Here is a 19,527-nt window from a genome sequence, read left to right as displayed (position 1 = left end):
TTAACGGGAGACATAAGAAGTAGTAGTTGCAGCCCTTACTATACATGGATACCCCCACAGCAAATAATGTAGAATCACACAGGAAAAAAATAGGCAATCAAGTTAATAACAGACTCAAAAACTAAGTCTTCCATGACAGGCACTGATACACTAGCTTACTTTCTTGTTAATTCAGCCATTAATACACATACCAATTACAGCCAGCATCTCCAATCTCCTTTCTTCTCCAATTAAGATTGGTTTATGATTAGCAAACCCACAAATGATAACTTGACTCTCAAGGACATGCAAACCACAGATTCTTTCATGATTGAAATACAGTATTACTGTATATTCTTGATCCAAGGTGGGATGTGTGAACCTCAATAAAATCCTTAGTGTACACACACACACACACACACACACACACACACACACACACACACACACACACACACACACACACACACACACACACACACACACACACCATCCTATTGAACCTAGTATCCTTATTGAGACAATTAACTTGGGATCAGAATGCCAAAAGTTTGCCATCAAATATTTTTGAAGAAACATCTTGAGGTCTTGAAAGTTTTACTCTGAAAAGGTTGATCCACTGAAAAGAAACCTGCTCATTCTATCAACTTAGTTCTTTTCGACTTCCTATATTAAGATTCCTTTGCACCACAATTTGGTGTAGCTCTTGGAATACAGTTTCTATCTCTGCCTGACCTCCCACTGCGAGAGGACAAGTCTGCAAAAATATTACCTGTTGGTACATTCCTTACACTGTACTGTATAAGCAAAGGGATGAAGTTGCCATCAGATTGACACATGCCAGTCTATTTTATTGATCCTAAAGTGCTAAAAGACTTACAAGTTATCACTGATCTTAAATCAATATTTACATGAGATTTGCTGTGCAATTCCTTTAAAGAAGTTCTTTTGGGGAGACTTGCGTTCAACCCCATCTGAACATCATTAGAGATCCAAAAACCCTTCTCTACCCAGTACATATAATGATATCCAGTTTTGCTACCCTAGGGAAATAGTAACCTTTACAACAACAGACAAGATTATCCACACTACAAATCAGTACCACCTCTTAGTCCACTGATTGAGGTTTGGATGTGGGCTTCACTTGAATCTTTCCTCTTTAAAAAGCTAAGACCAGTCTTATGTCCAGTGGGATACAGATGGCCATGCATCATGCATAAACAGCAAAATAACAAAATAGAGAAGGCAACAGCAATTTTCATTAGAAGTATAATAACAGCCTAATGGGTGACATCTCTGACTCACAATTCATGTGTCAGAAGTTCAAGCCCTGCTCTTAATTCAAACATTATTTACTAGTGTTCACAACCTCACCATCCCTGTTTAATAAGGATGGGGGTTTGTAGAGCTCATAGGTCTACCTGCTGAGTCATCAGTAGCCATTGTCGGCCCTCCAAGGTCCTAGCTAAGGTGGAAAGGGGACTTGGACACTGATCATATGTATACGTGGTTGGTTTCTAAGACATTGCCGTATGCCTTGCCTCTGCAGATCATGAGCAGCCCTCAGGTCTTTAAACACCAATCATCATCAATAGGCAGCACCTCGTCCAATGTCATCCCACAAACTGTCAAAGGTGAGAGCTAACACTACATAAAGGTAGACTGGGTTGGCTTTATGAATTTGTGCCAGAAGGCCTGAAACTGGGGTCTGAGAGGCCATCCTGCACCACCCAGCAATTGCAGTATTAAGGAACATTTAAAAGAATGGACATTGAGATGGAAGAAAAGAAGCAAGATTAAGGTTACAGTAGAAGCCTAAGAAGTGATTGCAGCTGGGGGCCAAAAAGTCACTGTAAAGACATTTTTCTGCAATGTCTACAGTGCACCGCTTAACGTTCAGTGATGGCACTGCCCCTATGGGGTGTAAAGAGGACTCCAAATGGGGGTGTTGGCCAACAGGATTACTGTAAAAGGTTGTAAGTGAAAGAATCTTGAACCTTATTGAGATTTCCTTCTTTTATTCTTCCATTCTTTCAATACATGACAAAAAAAAAAAAAACTGCTTCTAGCAGAAATGAAAAAAAGATTCTTTTCAACCTGTCAGATGGACTGGCCTACAGAGCGGTGCTTTCATCGTCATCGCTTCGGTACTTTCAAGATCCCCACCCCATACCGCTAGATACTGTGGTCTAGAAAATCAATTAACGTTTTATGTACTTTCAATCTTCCTAGGTCTGACTTTAGGATTCCACTCACATTTTATACAACAGTTTACTGGTTCTACTTCCAGTGAAAGCTCTTAGATTGTGGTAGTACAGTATATCTTTGTTTCGCTTTCTTAGGGTACTATTTGCTCTCTACCTACCCTTTCAGAGAAATTTAAAGTCTGAATTTCACTCCCAAGAAAAAGGATTGATTGTTGGGTGCCTTCTGAAAAAATCTAGTCACTTTTCTTCTGCCATGTTCCTTCTTGCCCTCAGTGTACCTATGTAAATGTCTAGCCTCATATAATGAAAGCAGAGAATGAAGTTATGGTCAGCTCAATATCTCAGTACTACTTGATAGGGAAAATGGAATTTTGATAATAGAATTATTGCTTCTTCTCTAGAAGCTCTATTTAATCAACATTTAGTTCATGTTGCTTCTTCTCTGGAAGCTTGGTTTAATCAACATTTACCTGTGATTTTTTTTTAATTTTCCATTTTCTTTCCCTTCAATATTCATCTCAGTTTCTCTTTTGTGATGGTTTAAAAAAGATATGATCCAGAGTGTTTGAATATTACTACATTTTAAGAGGTCTTCCTTGGGATTTATTAGAAATTACTATGCATATTTTTCAAGGGAATTGTGTTTGGGTGACTATGATCCACATTCTCTTTTTGTCTTGTGTCGAAGGCAACACTTTGATTATGTAACTTTTTATTTCTGGAACTATTTTATGGAAAAATTAGCTAATACCCTGATACTATTAGCCTCAATTTAAGAATATAGATTCAAGTGCTTTCCTAACCTAAAGTTTTTTCCTTAACCACACTAATTTTTTAAATAAAACTGGAAATATTGCCTACTGACATTTGAAAATTTATCGCTTTTTTATATAGATTAATGGATACAAAATAATTTTACAATTTTCTCTGAAAAATATAACTATTAGTAAGAACTCTAAAGACATTCACAAAATTACATTGCATGTTGATAAGCATTAATTGCAAAATGCTGAATACAGTATTATTAGATTTATGAAGCAAGCAAAGTACTGTATTGTACTGTACTGGACTACTTAATATCAAAACAAATAAGATGCTACAACATCACAAAAGTAATTTCTTCACGGTGAAACTGATCACCAACAAACAATATTCAGAATAGGGAAAAAGTTCATCTACCTGGCATCAGGAGGTGAGCCAAACCATTTAATCTTAGTTCCTTTAATTGGACACAAGATTTTAGTAAACTGATAAAACTACGCTCATTACAGTCAGCATTCAGGAGCATCAAACTCTTCGTGTCATGTGACATCTTCCGCCATAGGTCTGCAAAACGTCCCTCAAAACTTACATCCAGCTCCTGTAATAAGTTAGATGCATATCTTTACAGGATAGTTTCCCAATACCATACTTTTAAAAGTGCCACAATTTCTCCAATGCCTTCATAAGATGATCTAACATCTTCATCACACTATATCCGACTCCAAAACATAATTACCAAAATGAAAGAGTAGGGACACAAATTAATGTAAAAAAGGTATAATAAATAACAGATACATAGCAGAAAACAATGTTTAAGATTGTGATATAAAAAACTGAAGACAATTTTATGAGAAAGCACAATGCCAAAAATCCTACCTTGATAATACCATTTAATAAAAAAAATGAGCAAAAGGTACCAAGTTCTCTTCATAAGATTAGAATTTATATTATATAAAAAATTACTACGGAACTGAAGTAAGAATGTATAAAAAATAAAAAGTAGTAAAGAAAACAAATAACAAAATTCGACGGAATACTATACTTTTCTGGTAACTGTTAAATAACAAAAGTGTTCACAAGTTATTTTCCAGCTACCACAGAATAGGATCTAATTATAGCAACATGAATTTACAAAACATGATATTTTATTTATAAAATAAATTTTTGAATATACTTACCCGGTACATATATAATAGCTGCTGCTCCAGCGGCTCGACAGAAAACACACAAAAACTCGCGAGCGATCGCTATGAAGGTTGCGGGTGTGCCCACCAGCGCCAACTATCGGCCACATACCGCATATGCATGTAAACAAGCCTCAATTCTTCTCATCCCGCTGCGTCTCTATTGGGGAGGAAGGGAGGGCCTTTAATTTATATATTCACCGGGTAAGTATATTCAAAAATTTTTTTTATAATTAAAATATCATTTTTAAATATTTAACTTAGCCGGTGAATATATAATAGCTGATTCACACCCATGATGGTGGGTAGAGACCAGAGTTAATTAAGTTTACAGCGTATATGCTTAGAGTTTTTGACAGTTATAACATAACAAAACCCAAATATATAGGTACCTGGTAAGGAAGTTGACTTAGACGATTACTCTGCCTTGTTAGTCTGTCTTCCTCACGAAGCCCAGCGATCCTCTTAGGATGCTGAAAGACTCCCAGGAGCTGTAGTATCAAGGGCTGCAACCCATACAACAGGACCTCATCAAACCCCTAATCTGGGCGCTCTCAAGAAATGACTTTGACCACCCGCCAAATCAACCAGGATGCGAAAGGCTTCTTAGCCTTCCGTACAACCCAAAAACAAGATTAAAAACATTTCAAGAGACAGATTAAAAGGATATTGGAATTAGGGTAATGTAGTGGTAGAACCCTCACCCACTACTGCACTCGCTGCAACGAATGGACCCAGTGTGTAGCAGTCCCCGTAAAGAGTCTGGACATCTTTTAAGTAAAATGACGCGAATACAGACTTGCTTCTCCAAAAGGTCGCGTCCATAATACTTTGCAGAGATCTATTTTGCTTAAAGGCCACGGAGGTTGCTATAGCTCTTACTTCGTGCGTCTTAACCTTAAGCAAACATCGGTCTTTCTCATTCAAGTGAGAATGAGCCTCTCGTATTAAAAATCTGATAAAATATGACAAAGCATTCTTTGACAAAGGCAATGATGGTTTCTTAACTGAGCACCATAATGCCTCAGATCTACCTCGTAAGGACTTAGTACGGGCTAAGTAGAACTTAAGAGCTCTAACTGGACATAGCACTCTCTCCAGTTCGTTGCCTACGATCTCTGATAAGCAAGGTATATCAAAAGATTTAGGCCAAGGACGAGAAGGCAGTTCATTTTTGGCCAGGAAACCAAGTTGAAGTGAACATGTGGCTTTTTCTGTAGAAAAGCCGATGTTCTTACTGAAGGCATGAAGTTCACTGACCCTTTTTGTCGAAGCCAAGCACACTAGGAAAAGTGTCTTGAGGGTGAGATCCTTCAGGGAGGCTGAATGTAATGGCTCAAACCTGTCTGACATAAGGAACCTTAGGACCACGTCTAAGTTCCATCCAGGAGTCGCCAAACGACGTTCCTTAGAGGTCTCGAAAGACTTAAGGAGATCTTGGAGATCTTTATTGTTGGAAAGATCTAAGCCTCTATGACGAAAGACCGAAGCCAACATGCTCCTGTAGCCCTTAATCGTGGGAGCTGAGAGGGAGCGAACATTTCTCAGATGTAAGAGAAAATCTGCGATTTGGGCTACAGAGGTACTGGACGAGGACACAGGTGCTGACTTGCACCAGTCTCGAAAGACTTCCCACTTCGACTGGTATACTCTAATGGTAGAAGCTCTCCTCGCTCTTGCAATCGCACTGGCTGCCTCCTTCGAAAAGCCTCGAGCTCTTGAGAGTCTCGATAGTCTGAAGGCAGTCAGACGAAGAGCGGGGAGGCTTTGATGAACATTCTTTACGTGGGGCTGACGTAATAGATCTACCCTTAGAGGAAGACTTCTTGGAAAGTCTACCAGCCATCGAAGTACCTCGGTGAACCACTCTCTCGCGGGCCAGAGGGGAGCAACCAACGTCAACCTTGTCCCTTCGTGAGAGGCGAACTTCTGCAGTACCTTGTTGACAATCTTGAATGGTGGGAATGCATATAAGTCCAGATGAGACCAATCTAGTAGAAATGCGTCTATGTGTATTGCTTCTGGATCTGGGACTGGAGAGCAATAGATTGGAAGCCTCTTGGTCATCGAGGTGGCAAAGAGGTCTATGGTGGGTTGACCCCAAGTCGCCCAAAGACTCTTGCACACGTCCTTGTGGAGGGTCCATTCCGTGGGAATCACCTGACCCCTCCGACTGAGACAGTCTGCCAAGACGTTCAAGTCCCCCTGGATAAATCTCGTTAACAGGGAGATGCCTCAATTTCTTGACCAAATGAGCAGGTCCCTTGCGATCTCGTACAGCTTGAGGGAGTGTGTGCCTCCTTGCTTGGAGATGTACGCCAAAGCTGTGGTATTGTCGGAGTTGACCTCTACCACTTTGTTTCGAAGGAGACTTTCGAATTTCATCAAGGCCAAGTGGACTGCCAATAGCTCCTTGCCGTTGATGTGCATGCTCTTCTGACTTGAGGTCCACAGACCTGAGCATTCCCGACCGTCCAGGGTCGCACCCCAATCCAAATCCGACGCGTCTGAGAACAACACGTGGTTTGGGTTCTTGACTGCTAGGGATAGTCCCTCTCTCAGACTGATATTGCTGTTCCACCATTTCCGGCATGCCTTTACTGGTTCGGAGACCGGGATTGATACCGTCTCTAACGTCTTGTCCTTGTTCCAGTGAAAGGCTAGATGGAACTGGAGAGGCCGAAGGTGTAGTCTTCCTAGCGAGACAAACTGCTCCAGGGATGATAGAGTTCCTACGAGACTCATCCAATTCCTGACTGAGCACCGTTCTCTCTTCAGCATTAGTTGGACTTTGAGCAGGGCTTGATCTATTCGGGTGGCAGACGGAAAAGCCCGAAAAACTGGACTGCGAATCTCCATCCCTAAATATAGAATAGTCTGGGATGGGATCAGTTGGGACTTTTCTAGGTTGACCAAAAGTCCCAATTCCTTGGTCAGACCCAACGTCCAATGAAGATCCTGCAGACAGCGATGACTGGACGATGCCCTGAGAAGCCAGTCGTCCAAGTACAGGGAGGCTCGGATACCCGATAAATGGAGGAATTTTGCCACATTCCTCATGAGCCTCGTAAATACGAGAGGAGCAGGACTGAGGCCAAAGCACAGGGCCCGAAACTGGTATACCACATTCCTGAAAACAAACCTCAGAAACGGTTGGGAATCCGGGTGTATAGGAATGTGGAAGTACGCATCTCGTAGGTCGAGAGAGACCATCCAGTCTCCCTTTCTGACCGCTGCTAAGACGGACTTCGTGGTCTCCATAGTGAACTTTGTTTTCGTAACAAAAACGTTGAGCGCACTGACGTCTAGCACCGGTCTCCAACCTCCTGTCTTCTTTGGGACTAGGAAGAGACGGTTGTAAAACCCCGGTGATTGAAGGTCCGAGACTTTCACCACCGCTCCCTTCTCTAGCAACAGAGACACTTCTTGGTTTAGGGCTTGTCTCTTTGACTCCTCTCGGTACCTGGGAGAGAGGTCTATGGGAGTTGTCACTAGAGGAGGTTTGCGTACAAACGGAATTTTGTACCCCTCTCTGAGCAACCGAACAGACTCTTGGTCTGCGCCCCTCTTCTCCCAGGCCTGCCAAAAGCTCTTCAATCTGGCTCCTACCGCTGTCTGAGGCTGTGGGCAGTCAGACTCTGCCACGTGAGGACTTGGCTCCTCTCTTCTTACCTCTCTTTCCCTCGGCACGAGCTCTTCCCCTGCTGGGAGCTCTGCCACGAAAGGGCGGGATAAATCTGGATGCCGGAGTCTCGATCCTGGGTCTTACAGCAAAGGATGTAGAAGGAGTCCCTTTGCGAGCAGAGGACGCCATCAAGTCATGGGTGTCCTTCTGCACAAGCGAAGAAGCTATATCCTTAACCAGTTGTTGCGGAAACAAGGACGCTGATAAGGGAGCAAAGAGCAGTTCTGATCTCTGACAGGGAGTAACTCCTGGCGAAAGAAAAGAGCAAAGGGAATCTCGCTTGTTTAAGACTCCCGACGTAAATGTGGAGGCGAGCTCATTGGAACCATCGCGGATGGCTTTATCCATACATGACATGATAAGTAAGGAAACATCTCTGTCAGCAGACGAGATTTTCCTACTTAAAGCTCCTAATGACCAGTCAAGAAAGTTGAATACTTCAAAGGCCCTTTATACGCCTTTAAGCAGATGGTCAAGGTCCGAGGAGGACCAACTAATCTTCGAGCGTCTCATGGCTAGGCGGCGGGGAGAGTCTACGAGGCTTGAGAAGTCACCCTGGGCAGAGGCAGGGACTCCCAAGCCGAGAACTTCTCCTGTGGCATACCAGACGCTCGATCTAGAAGAGAGCTTTGAAGGAGGGAAGGCAAAGGCCGTCTTCCCCAAACTCCTCCTGGTATCCAACCAGTCGCCTAAAAGTCGTAAAGCCCTCTTGGAAGAGCGAGAAAGCACTAGCTTAGTAAAGGCTGGCATGTTAGCAGGTAAGCCTAGAGCAAACTCAGACGGTGGCGAACGAGGAGCAACGGTAACAAAGTGATCGGGAAAAAGATCCTTGAAAATCAACATGATTTTCTTAAAAGTCCATCGAAGGAGGAACCGTCTTAGGTTCGTCTACATCTGAAGGATGATCATCATGATGAGGATCAGCAACGTCCTCATCTGAAGGATCTTCGTCCGACAACTGCTGAGTAACAAGCAAAGGGGAGACCTGCCTTGGCGGCAATGCTTGACAAGCAGAGTCCACATGCACTGGTGCATCAGTAGCAGTCCAGGACGCTACGTCATGTAACTGCTTAACAGCCTGACTGTCAACAACAACAGGAGCGGGAGGACGCTCGACGTCAACTCGAGACTGCCTTGACTGCCTAGACTGAGCAGTCAAAACAACTCTTGACTGCGGTGCTTGACGCTCAGCGTCAAAACAAGTCAACTCCGCTGGTTGGCGAACGTCCTGAACGTCAACAAGAGCATTAGGAAGCGGCTGAACGTCCATATGCGGCTGAAAGTCAACACGGGACTGCATCGAGTGAGGCTCTACAAAGCGTGACTGACGTGACTTAGTAACGCCAACGTCAACAGGACGAGCAAAGGCTCGTTTTGGCGGCTGAAGGCCAGGATCTCGATTAGCTAAGCGGCGAGGATCATCGTGAACCTTTTCAGCAGAATAGTCTTCCATAAGGGAGGCGAGCTTGATCTGCATGTCTTGCAGTACAACCCATTTAGGATCAACGGGAATGGGTGCGGTAAAAGACGAGGGTAACGTCTGTGACTGCAAAACCTTGCCTACACCAAGACTCTCGGAGCCTGTGAAACGTTTCTGCTTAGGCGGCGAGCAGTCTTCCGATGACTGCAAAGGGTCAGAGCTGTCCCAATGGCTACAACCAGGAGGCTGGACCTGTCCTGAAGGGACCGACTTTCGCTTTAAGGGCCTTGAAACCTTGCTCCACGGTTTCTTATGCGAAAAGCCTTCGGATGACGAGGAGAAAATGGTCTCTCTCGTCTTATGGTAGGGGCGGTCTTGATGAGACACGCCTGAAACCATAGAGGGAACGTCTGTTCGCTGATCAAGGCCTCTCGAACCCATAAGTCGTACGACATTACTTCTCCCCTGGGCTTGGGAGCTTGCAAGAGGTCCCGGACTAGGCGAACGACAGGCACGAACAGACGAACCCTCGGTCGCAACACTGATAACACTTTGCGCACTAATCACTTTCCCACGATTTTCCACTGTGGCACTCTGACACTTTAACTCTTTAACATCAGCCATGAGTTGATTACGATCTGTAGCTAACGACTCAACTCTTTCGCCCAAAGCATGAATGGCAAGTAACATATCCCGCATTGATGGTTCCTGAGTGCTAGTAGAGGGTTCAGGCACAACTACTACAGGGGAAGGATTAGGTTCAGGGGCATGGGGAGAGGAAAAATCTACCGATCTAGAGGAACTTCTCCTCACCCTATCTCTCTCTAGCTTACGAGAATACTTGTCATATTCAAGCCAATCGAATTCCGAAAGGCCCACGCACTCCTCACACCGATCTCCTAATTGACAGGTTTTACCCCGACAATTAGAACACACAGTATGTGGGTCGAGAGAGGCCTTCGGAAGACGCCTATTGCAATCCCTAGCATTACACTTACGAAATCTAGGAATTTGAGAAGGGTCAGCCATTTTGAAAAAGTCAAAGAAAGTCCAAAAAACAATCCAAAGTCATCAACAATTAAATCTGTCCAAAAGAGAGTTCAAGAGTTTAAGATAGGATAAAACACCTGCACTGCGAAAGCTCAAACCAAAATGAAGTACTTCACCAAGTCTGTTGAAAAACTCCAGGTTAACAGCGAGTAATGGTACGTCTTGTCGTTCAGACCGACAGAGAAGAATTGAGGCTTGTTTACATGCATATGCGGTATCTGGCCGATAGTTGGCGCTGGTGGGCACACCCGCAACCTTCATAGCGATCGCTCGCGAGTTTTTGTGTGTTTTCTGTCGAGCCGCTGGAGCAGCAGCTATTATATATTCACCGGCTAAGTTAAATATTTAAAACTGATAATTCAGGATTAAGAGTTCATGTGGAGTAAAATACAAAAAAAAAAAAAAAAGCATGAGTATGTAAATTTTGTTTTCAAAGGTAGATACCATTAAGAATCTTAATAATTTTTTCAACCATAACTTTCATTTGGATCTTTTACGTAAGTGCTGTGCCCAGTACTTACATATCCAAGAAAAAATGTACTCTGTAAGGTTCATCCAATAAGCAAAATTTTACCTTCTCAAAAACCCTAGATGATTTATTCTTTAGGCTTGAAAACTGGATGAAAACAAAGTTGAAGAGATTGGACAGTTAAGAGAGGAAGAGACCAAAGGGAATATATGTAGATGAAATGTAAAAATAGAATGCAGTGCAGCTGGAGACAAAACGTAGCTGAAAAGAGCATTTAGTACAATCTAAACTGTACTGAGAAAGGCATATTGTCGACAATTAATAACCCTGGAGGATACCACAATAGATATCAGGAATATTTTTACGAGAGGAAAATTCAAAATTTAAATTGTACTGACAATTGCATACTGTTGTTAATGACCACCACACATGAAATTACAGTAGATAAAGGCTATTTTTAAAAGAATATTCTAGACAAACATTATCAATATTATTTTTCTCAGAATTAAAAAAGACATAAAAGAAGAATTATGGTCTTCACCTTCCTTTCTACAGACAGTAATCAATTGTTTTGAAGTACAGTACTGTAAAATCAATCTGCAGTAAACTGGAAATACCCGACATGAAAACTGGACGTTTTTCTCAAAGAAGGAAATCTCAGCAACTGAACATGGAAATAACAATATAAGCGAGTTGTGTGCAATGTACTAAATTTACAGAAAATACAAAATCCAAAGCCAATTGGTATACAGTACTTTTGGGGACAGAAATACAGTGTGATTCTGTTTTTTAATCTTTTACAGTAGATCCAAAGATATCCTTCTCCTGTACGGTAGATCTGAAGAATTCTTGCCCATGTTATAAAACTTTGTGGCCTTTGTACAAACAGAAATGATTTCAAGTACCAAGTGAGTGCTACCAGAAGAAATATGCTTGAAGATACTGTACCTTTTAGTTTCCACACAAGTCTACTAATGAGGTATTAATCTGTACATTGAATAATTTATTAAAACTAGAATTGCAATTTATGCCTACTGTATTTAAGCTTTATCTAATGCAGTACTCATACAAGCCTACAACAGCACAATACAAGAACCACTATTATCTACTATTAACAACTCTCTACAATACAATTTGAAATCTATACTGTACACTAACCTACCTGACCTAAAAAGATGCCTTGAACCAATATAGAGCGTGCGTAGATTACAACAATAAGAAATCAGGGCTGCAAAACCCTCCTCACTCAGGGCTGAGTTAAAGAACCCAAAACTACGTATGCAGGGTGCTTGCACTTTCCACACCCTTTTAAATGCACCTTGAAATTGAATATCCACCTCCTTGGGGGAAACAGAACATTAAGTTGCTGCAGTATAGATTAACTCTTAATAAATATATGTATATTAATATAAACATTTTAGGGTTTGGATAAGAGAACTTTGCAGTCCCAAGAGAAAAGGATAGGAATAACTTTTACAGAAGCCTATTATTCTATGCCATTTAACCTACAATATTCATGTGAACACAAACAACTAACCCTCCCTAAATAAGCTCCGAGCACCATTCAAGTTGAGAACTTGGAGTCTGGTGCATGCAGACAAGACAGATACAAAATCATCCTCACTCATGCCAGTGCTGTGTAAGCCTAATGACTTTACTGTGCCACCTATGGATTCCATCCATTTTCTGCACATCTCATTCATAGTCAAATCAACTTCCTGTCAATGCAATCATATTTTTAACATTTACTCATACTGTATGTAGGCTACATCCCAAAAATTAGTCACTGAGCTGTATTCCAGTGATGGTAACATTTATGAATGAATATCCTTCATAATACATCTGAAATCCAATTAAATACCATAATTTACTTCATGTTCCAGTATGACATTGCAAAGCAACAGACATTTAATGATACTTTTTTTTCTTTCTTATACTTGCATGATGTTCATATTGCTTGTAGTCAAACCTGTGCCGATGTCTATCCCAAATGATAAATTTTCCATTCTCTCCCCCTGCAAAATACCATCCCCTGCAGGAACCACAACACCATCTGGCCATGGATAGCCACTAACTTAGTTAACGACACAACCATTTACCGATTGCTTTTAAGCTCTAAAAGTTGTAAACCCAATCATTAGTCTCTTGACATCACTGATTAGTGGGGAGGAGGGAGGCATGCAAATGAACATCAGGTGAGTATAAAAATAAACATTTTTATTAAAATTCTGCTGTTTTTCATGGAACTCCCCTGGTGTTCATATTAGTGAATCCCACATACTTATGGAGGTGGGATGGTGACAGAAAAAACCGGAAAAGTAACAATCCGGATTAACAGATTTAACCACCGTTTGAGATTAATTTTAAAGGTAACCAATCCCATCCTCATGTAAACTCAATAACTTATGATAAATAAGGCCTTGAGCTTTCTCATTGAAAAAACTAAAGGTATTTTATTTGCCATATATCTCACAATTACCACTGCATTTCATGCTCAGTAACTTTATTGAAACCAGGCCTCTTTTAGATGAAGCCTTGCAAAGACCAACCATGTTAACTATTAAGCCACTGTCATCCCTACAAAAAAGATTGACAAAAACTCTACCATTTCAAGCCTTTTCTGGATAACTTTGTATTCCTTTCAAAAGGTAAATTTTCATCTATTTATGGTATCTGTAACTTGACACATTTTTTCATAAGTATCTTCATTCTTCTTGTCCTATATATGTCAAACTGACCCTTATCAAGTCTAAAAGGGAACCATTCTGCAGAGCAGTAAATCCTTCCTAAAACTTTCCCACACAAAGAGAAGTAACGGAACTTCCATTTCGTGAAACTATACCTTTAAGCTCATCCAGTGACTTGAAACAAACTCGCTGTGTGACCTTGTCACTGAACTCTTTAACTAAAATCAAAATGTCATTTTAGGAAAAATGACAAAATCTAAATTTACAAACCAATTAAGGCTTTTACACAATATATATCCGTCTTTTTATCATATAACTTATATCTCTCTGACATAACACCCCTTCCCTCCCCAAAAGAGGGTACGTGGTACAGAATCTAATATCGAGTGTAAAAAATAAATGGTTCGGAAATAAGAACGCTCCACATCTTATTACAGAAACCAACTTGCAGTCTAACAAGACATCTATCTGATACAGTACTAATATTAATAGCCCATCTGGTAATGGTAACAAGAAAACCGTTATATTTGTGAGACATTTAAAAATTTTAAAAGATAACCTTTAGAAAAGCTACATTATTACCTTAATCCATTCTGATAATCATAGGGAATTCAAAAGTATAATGCCTGGATATATTCTCAACCCTGAAGATAAATTACATGAAGATACAGTACTTCATGACCAGCTTCTTGGGTTCAGTCTAAACCTTTACAGCCTGCATAGATAATTTCTTCTAACCAAATCCAAAATTTCAACTACAGAATCTTGTTATTGATCAAGGGGAGGTTGGGGACTGGAGGTATTCGACAGAACTTCATCAAGGCAGAAACCCACTGAACTGGTTGGAGTCTTCCCCAAGCCAGATAAAAAGAGGGAAAAACATTCCTTATCAGAAAATGAGAATTACCATTATAGACCTAAAGTTCTACTATTCCCTTTGGCTTTATTGCATAAGGCCTTCTAGAAGGGAGTCCTAATGGCCTCCCACCATTATGAAATTAATTCATCGAAGGTGGGAATTCAAAAGACATTAACCTCAGTCTTATAAGCCTAGCCTTCTCCGGGTTCCCCTGAACGAAAAGTAAGCTTTCTTTTACACTCTGAAGCTGATTATGAAACATACTATCAGAGGGGGACCACGAGGGCTACGGACTCCTCAGAGGAACTACAAAGTAAATAATTATTTTTAACATGAGACACAAAAAGAATAAGAATCAAGACCACTCAAAACAAATTCCTACACACAACAGCACATCTATTGCTAAGAAATCTGGAGAAAACATTTTAAACATTAAAATAATTACAAAAAACTAACTCACAACTGTAACCATAGTTTAAGTACTTATTAGTTTTGAATAAGCATTTGACTAAATTTTCATTAGTCAGAAAAGACAATACAGTACTAAAGTGCATTCGAAGTTCAGATACCATGCAGCGTGAATCTAAAATATGTTTTATATTAACCAGAATTACTACAGTATTTTCATATTAACGAGGGAAAATAACAGCCGACGTAACTTCAAAAGAAGAGGGAATTGAGTGAACAACATACCTCCATATGCATATATGAAACACTGCAACTGCAATAAGTTTACATTAAAAAATGAACTACCAAATTTCAATTTATATTGCAGGACAATATAAGGACATCTTATTAGACACCAGCAACGACATGAACTGAGAAGCAAAAGGTAAATGGTCGTGTCATCGACTAAGTTAGTTGCCATCAACAGCCAGATGGGATGGTGGTTCCCACAGGGGGAGGCATTTTGCAAGGGAGAGTATGGGAAATTTTTTTGGGGGGGTAGATGTTAACAAGGCTTAAAGTTAAAGTACTGCAATATGAACATCATGAGAGTTTCATACGAATAGATACGGTTACATAACCTCTCTTTCACTATTCAAGATGAATACAGTTTCTGTATGGAATGGTAGTGTATTGATTTTTTTAATGAACATAACATAAAGAAGCACCTTGAAAATGTGAACTTCACTTCTCATACCTTGATGCTTCCACAATTTAAGACTGGTTTTGGGGATGAATAAAGTCAAAAAATTAATTCCTTGGTATCCAATAGTTTTTGCAAGAGCCATGCTTAATCAATGTGTTTCCCTAGAAGTACTGTAAGGTTACCATTTCTGATGCATTCTGAAGAGTAATGACTAACTCAATTGTTCCTAGGGATAATGAGTACTGTATAGCAATTCTGTAATGACTTATAATTAACATGGAAGTCATTTTATTTTTGTCTCAACCCCAATCAGTACAACTAATAGCAAATATTGTTGACTGGAAGTTGCCTAACATTAGGTTTGCAAAGCTGAAGCTTCTTGGAACTAAAATCCCATTTTTCATATACAGTAAATCCTTTCATCAACCTCATAAAAGTTCCTGTATAATTTATTTACAAAATAACATATTTTAAAAGTAATTTGTACTTTCCATAGCTATAAAAAGCCGAGTCCTTTAAAATAGGGACTATCTCTAGTGCTATATAGAACAACCATTGAATTCGTTAAACTCTTCACTTTTGACCTTCGGCTCAAAGACTGTGAAGGGTGGTTGATGGAGAAAGTTTATCTTTAAAGGACTTGTGTATGTATAGCATGGGAAAATGAAAATTATTTTTAAAATCTGTTATTTGTTCCTACGTGCATACATACTAACCTTTCGTCCTTTAAAATAGGGACACTCACTGACTGATGGGTAGGAAGGCTCCTTTGAACTGAACTGGTTGGTTCTTTTTCTTCCCTAGTCCCGTACAGAAACGAGGGAAATTACTACAGCACCCCCTATCTGCCCATCATAGGGATGAGTAGGCTGTTAGCGCCTGACCTATACTTTACTTGAAAAGTACCTGGTAAAAGGTCAATGAAGGAATCCTTCACCCACAAAGGGGAGATGCAATCTGGAATGAGATACCCAGTGTAAAATGACCAATGGGTTTGGTATTCATCCCACCATTCTCCCCCACATGAAAAGAATATGGGGGAGAACTATTCCTTATTGATCTAGTCAAATAAGAATGGTGCTCAGCAGTGTAGCTTATCAGCAACAATGTCCAATCCAGAGGTAACAGTACAACTTCTTTACCCACAAGTGACAGAAAGGAAAGAGGAAGCAGAAGAATCAGTCATTCCACCTTTCATTCCAAACTAATTTTGAAATGTTACCATAGACAATAAGCTTTCTGTGCAGTGTGGGAGCTGGGCTGCCTACAGAATTACTTGAGCAGCCATAAAGGACCAAGAACAAGTGTGGTGGGACTTATGGGTAAACTCCTTAAAGTTAAAAGCTATAAAGGTTGTTTGGCACTTTATAACTCATGCCTTTATCACCTGGTCAACTGGAAGATTCTTCTTGAAGGCTTCATGAGCTCTAGTCAGAACTGGTACCTCGACCTTTTAGCAGTTGGGCCATATACTCTATGTATTGTCTCATTAAGTCAGAAAGAGAGAGTGTTCTTTAACACTATTTTTTTCGTTCTGCAAGTCAAAATGAAGCGAGGTTGGCACTCGGGCCTGAGATGTCAGGACCTCTTCAGACAGCACCATAGAACCCTCACAGGACACAAAAGCATCTACAGTACTCTCGATTACCATTCGACATTTCATATAGAGAAGATAGAGACGATCTTGAACTTGGGGTTGGGTCTTGACAGGTTCTGGGTACAAACTCAGGCACAAAATTAAAAGAACCTTCCAACCCTCAGCGTGAGTTATTATATAAGAGACCATATAACTTGCCTACTTTTTGCTGATGATAAGGCTAGCAAAAAAACTATTTTGAGAGTCTGTTCTCTATCTGACAACCTTTTCAAGGGCTTATATGGGGGTATGTGTAAGAGCCCTGAGAACATGGATTACGTGTCACTTCCAAGACCTCAGGTACCAGGGTGGGTAAGACTGCTCGAAGCTCCTCACAAGTATAAACTACTCCACGTGGAGGATAGGTCTATGTCCTTCAGTCAAAAATGTACTCAAGGCTGAGTAGTAGTCTTTTACAACCATAACTAAGAGGTGCTCCTCTCAGAGAAGGAAGACAAGAAAGTCTGCAATCTGCACTAGAGATGCTCTGATAAGAAAAATGTTATTTTTATTAATAAAATAAATTTTTGAATATACTTACCCGATAATCATGTAGCTGTCAACTCCGTTGCCCGACAGAATTCTATGGAGGGATACGCCAGCTATCACAATACTAGAAGGGGGTGTACTTACCAGCGCCACCTGTGGCCAGGTACTATAGTACTTCTTGTTGACACCTCCTCAATTTTTCCTCGGTCCACTGGTTCTCTATGGGGAGGAAGGGAGGGTCGATTAAATCATGATTATCGGGTAAGTATATTCAAAAATTTATTTTATTAATAAAAATAACATTTTTCAATATTAAACTTACCCGATAATCATGTAGCTGATTCACACCCAGGGGGGTGGGTGAAAACCAGTGTACAAGATTAAAGGATAGCTAAGTATCCCATATTTCATATAACAGTTATCTCAAATAACAATGAAATAATAAGTACCTGGTAAGGAAGTCGAATTGAACCGTTACTCTGCCTCTTTTTTAAGTTCGTCTTCCTTACTGAGCGCAGCGTTCCTCTTGGAGGCTGAATCAACCCAAAGGTGCTAAAGTATATAGGGTTGCAACCCCTACTAAAGGACCTCTACAAAACCTCTAACCCAGGCGCTTCTCAAGAATGAATAGACCACCCGCCAAATCAAAAGGATGCGGAAGGCTTCTTAGCCTACCGTAACAACCATAAAAACAACAATAAAAGCATTCAAGAGAAAGGTTAAAAAAGGTTATGGGATTAAGGGAATGTAGTGGCTGAGCCCTCACCTACTACTGCACTCGCTGCTACGAATGGTCCCAGGGTGTAGCAGTTCTCGTAAAGAGACTGGACATCTTTAAGATAAAATGATGCAAACACTGACTTGCTCCTCCAATAGGTTGCATCCATTATGCTCTGCAGAGAACGGTTTTTATTAAAGGCCATCGAAGTAGCTACGGCTCTTACTTCGTGGGTCCTTACCTTCAGCAATGCAAGGTCTTCCTCCTTTAAGTGAGAATGGGCTTCTCTAATCAGAAGCCTTATATAATACGAAACCCCGTTCTTGGACATGGGCCTCGAAGGTTTCTTGATGGCACACCATAAGGCTTCTGACTGTCCTCGAATAGGTTTAGACCTCTTAAGATAATACTTGAGAGCTCTGACAGGGCAAAGAACTCTCTCTAGTTCGTTACCTACCATGTTGGAGAGGCTAGGTATTTCAAACGATCTAGGCCAAGGACGTGAAGGAAGTTCGTTCTTTGCTAGGAATCCGAGCTGAAAAGAACATGTTGCAGATTCGGTCGTGAAACCAATGTTCTTGCTGAAGGCATGAACCTCACTGACTCTCTTAGCTGTTGCAAGGCAGACGAGAAAAAGAGTCTTGAGGGTAAGGTCCTTGAAGGAAGCTGACTGGAGAGGTTCGAACCTAGGTGACATAAGGAACCTTAAGACTACGTCTAGGTTCCAGCCTGGAGTGGATAGACGACGCTCTTTAGACGTCTCAAAAGACTTAAGGATGTCTTGAAGGTCCTTGTTGGAAGAAAGGTCCAAACCTCTGTGGCGGAGAACTGAAGCCAACATACTCCTATACCCTTTAATCGTAGGGGCTGAAAGGGATCTCTCATTCCTAAGATGTAGAAGGAAGTCAGCTATTTGGGTCACAGAGGTATTGGTAGAGGATATTGAATTGGCTCTACACCAGCTCCGGAAGACTTCCCACTTAGATTGGTAGACTCTACGAGTGGAAACCCTTCTTGCTCTGGCAATCGCACTGGCTGCCTCCTTCGAAAAGCCTCTAGCTCTAGCGAATCTTTCGACAGTCTGAAGGCAGTCAGCCGAAGAGCGTGGAGGTTTGGGTGCAACCTGTCTACGTGAGGTTGACGTAGAAGGTCCACTCTTAGAGGTAGAGTCCTGGGGATGTCGACTAGCCATTGAAGTACCTCTGTGAACCATTCTCTTGCAGGCCAAAGGGGAGCAACCAGCGTCAGCCGTGTCCCTTCGTGCGATATGAATTTCTGCAGAACTTTGT

At 41.0% G+C, this 19,527-nt stretch overlaps 1 protein-coding gene across 7 annotated transcripts in view; it reads right to left on the bottom strand.

The window, feature by feature from the left end:
* The window catches only part of LOC137652425 (F-box/LRR-repeat protein 2-like), an 83,500-nt gene that overhangs the window by 46,143 nt on the left and 17,830 nt on the right, over positions 1-19,527 (bottom strand). For 6 of the 7 annotated variants that reach the window (XM_068385834.1, XM_068385835.1, XM_068385829.1 and 3 more), the window contains exon 4: positions 3,366-3,546. In XM_068385834.1, the coding sequence (XP_068241935.1) occupies positions 3,366-3,546 (181 nt within the window). Of the gene's footprint in view, positions 1-3,365; positions 3,547-12,293; positions 12,475-19,527 lie in introns of all 7 variants that reach the window. The other variant, XM_068385833.1, reaches the window with a different exon arrangement.

The sequence above is a fragment of the Palaemon carinicauda genome, chromosome 13 (genome assembly GCF_036898095.1).
Source record: "Palaemon carinicauda isolate YSFRI2023 chromosome 13, ASM3689809v2, whole genome shotgun sequence".
Lineage (NCBI taxonomy): Eukaryota > Metazoa > Arthropoda > Malacostraca > Decapoda > Palaemonidae > Palaemon > Palaemon carinicauda.
Note: the sequence above shows the minus strand (reverse complement) of the source record. Positions and strands in the feature narration are given on the sequence as shown.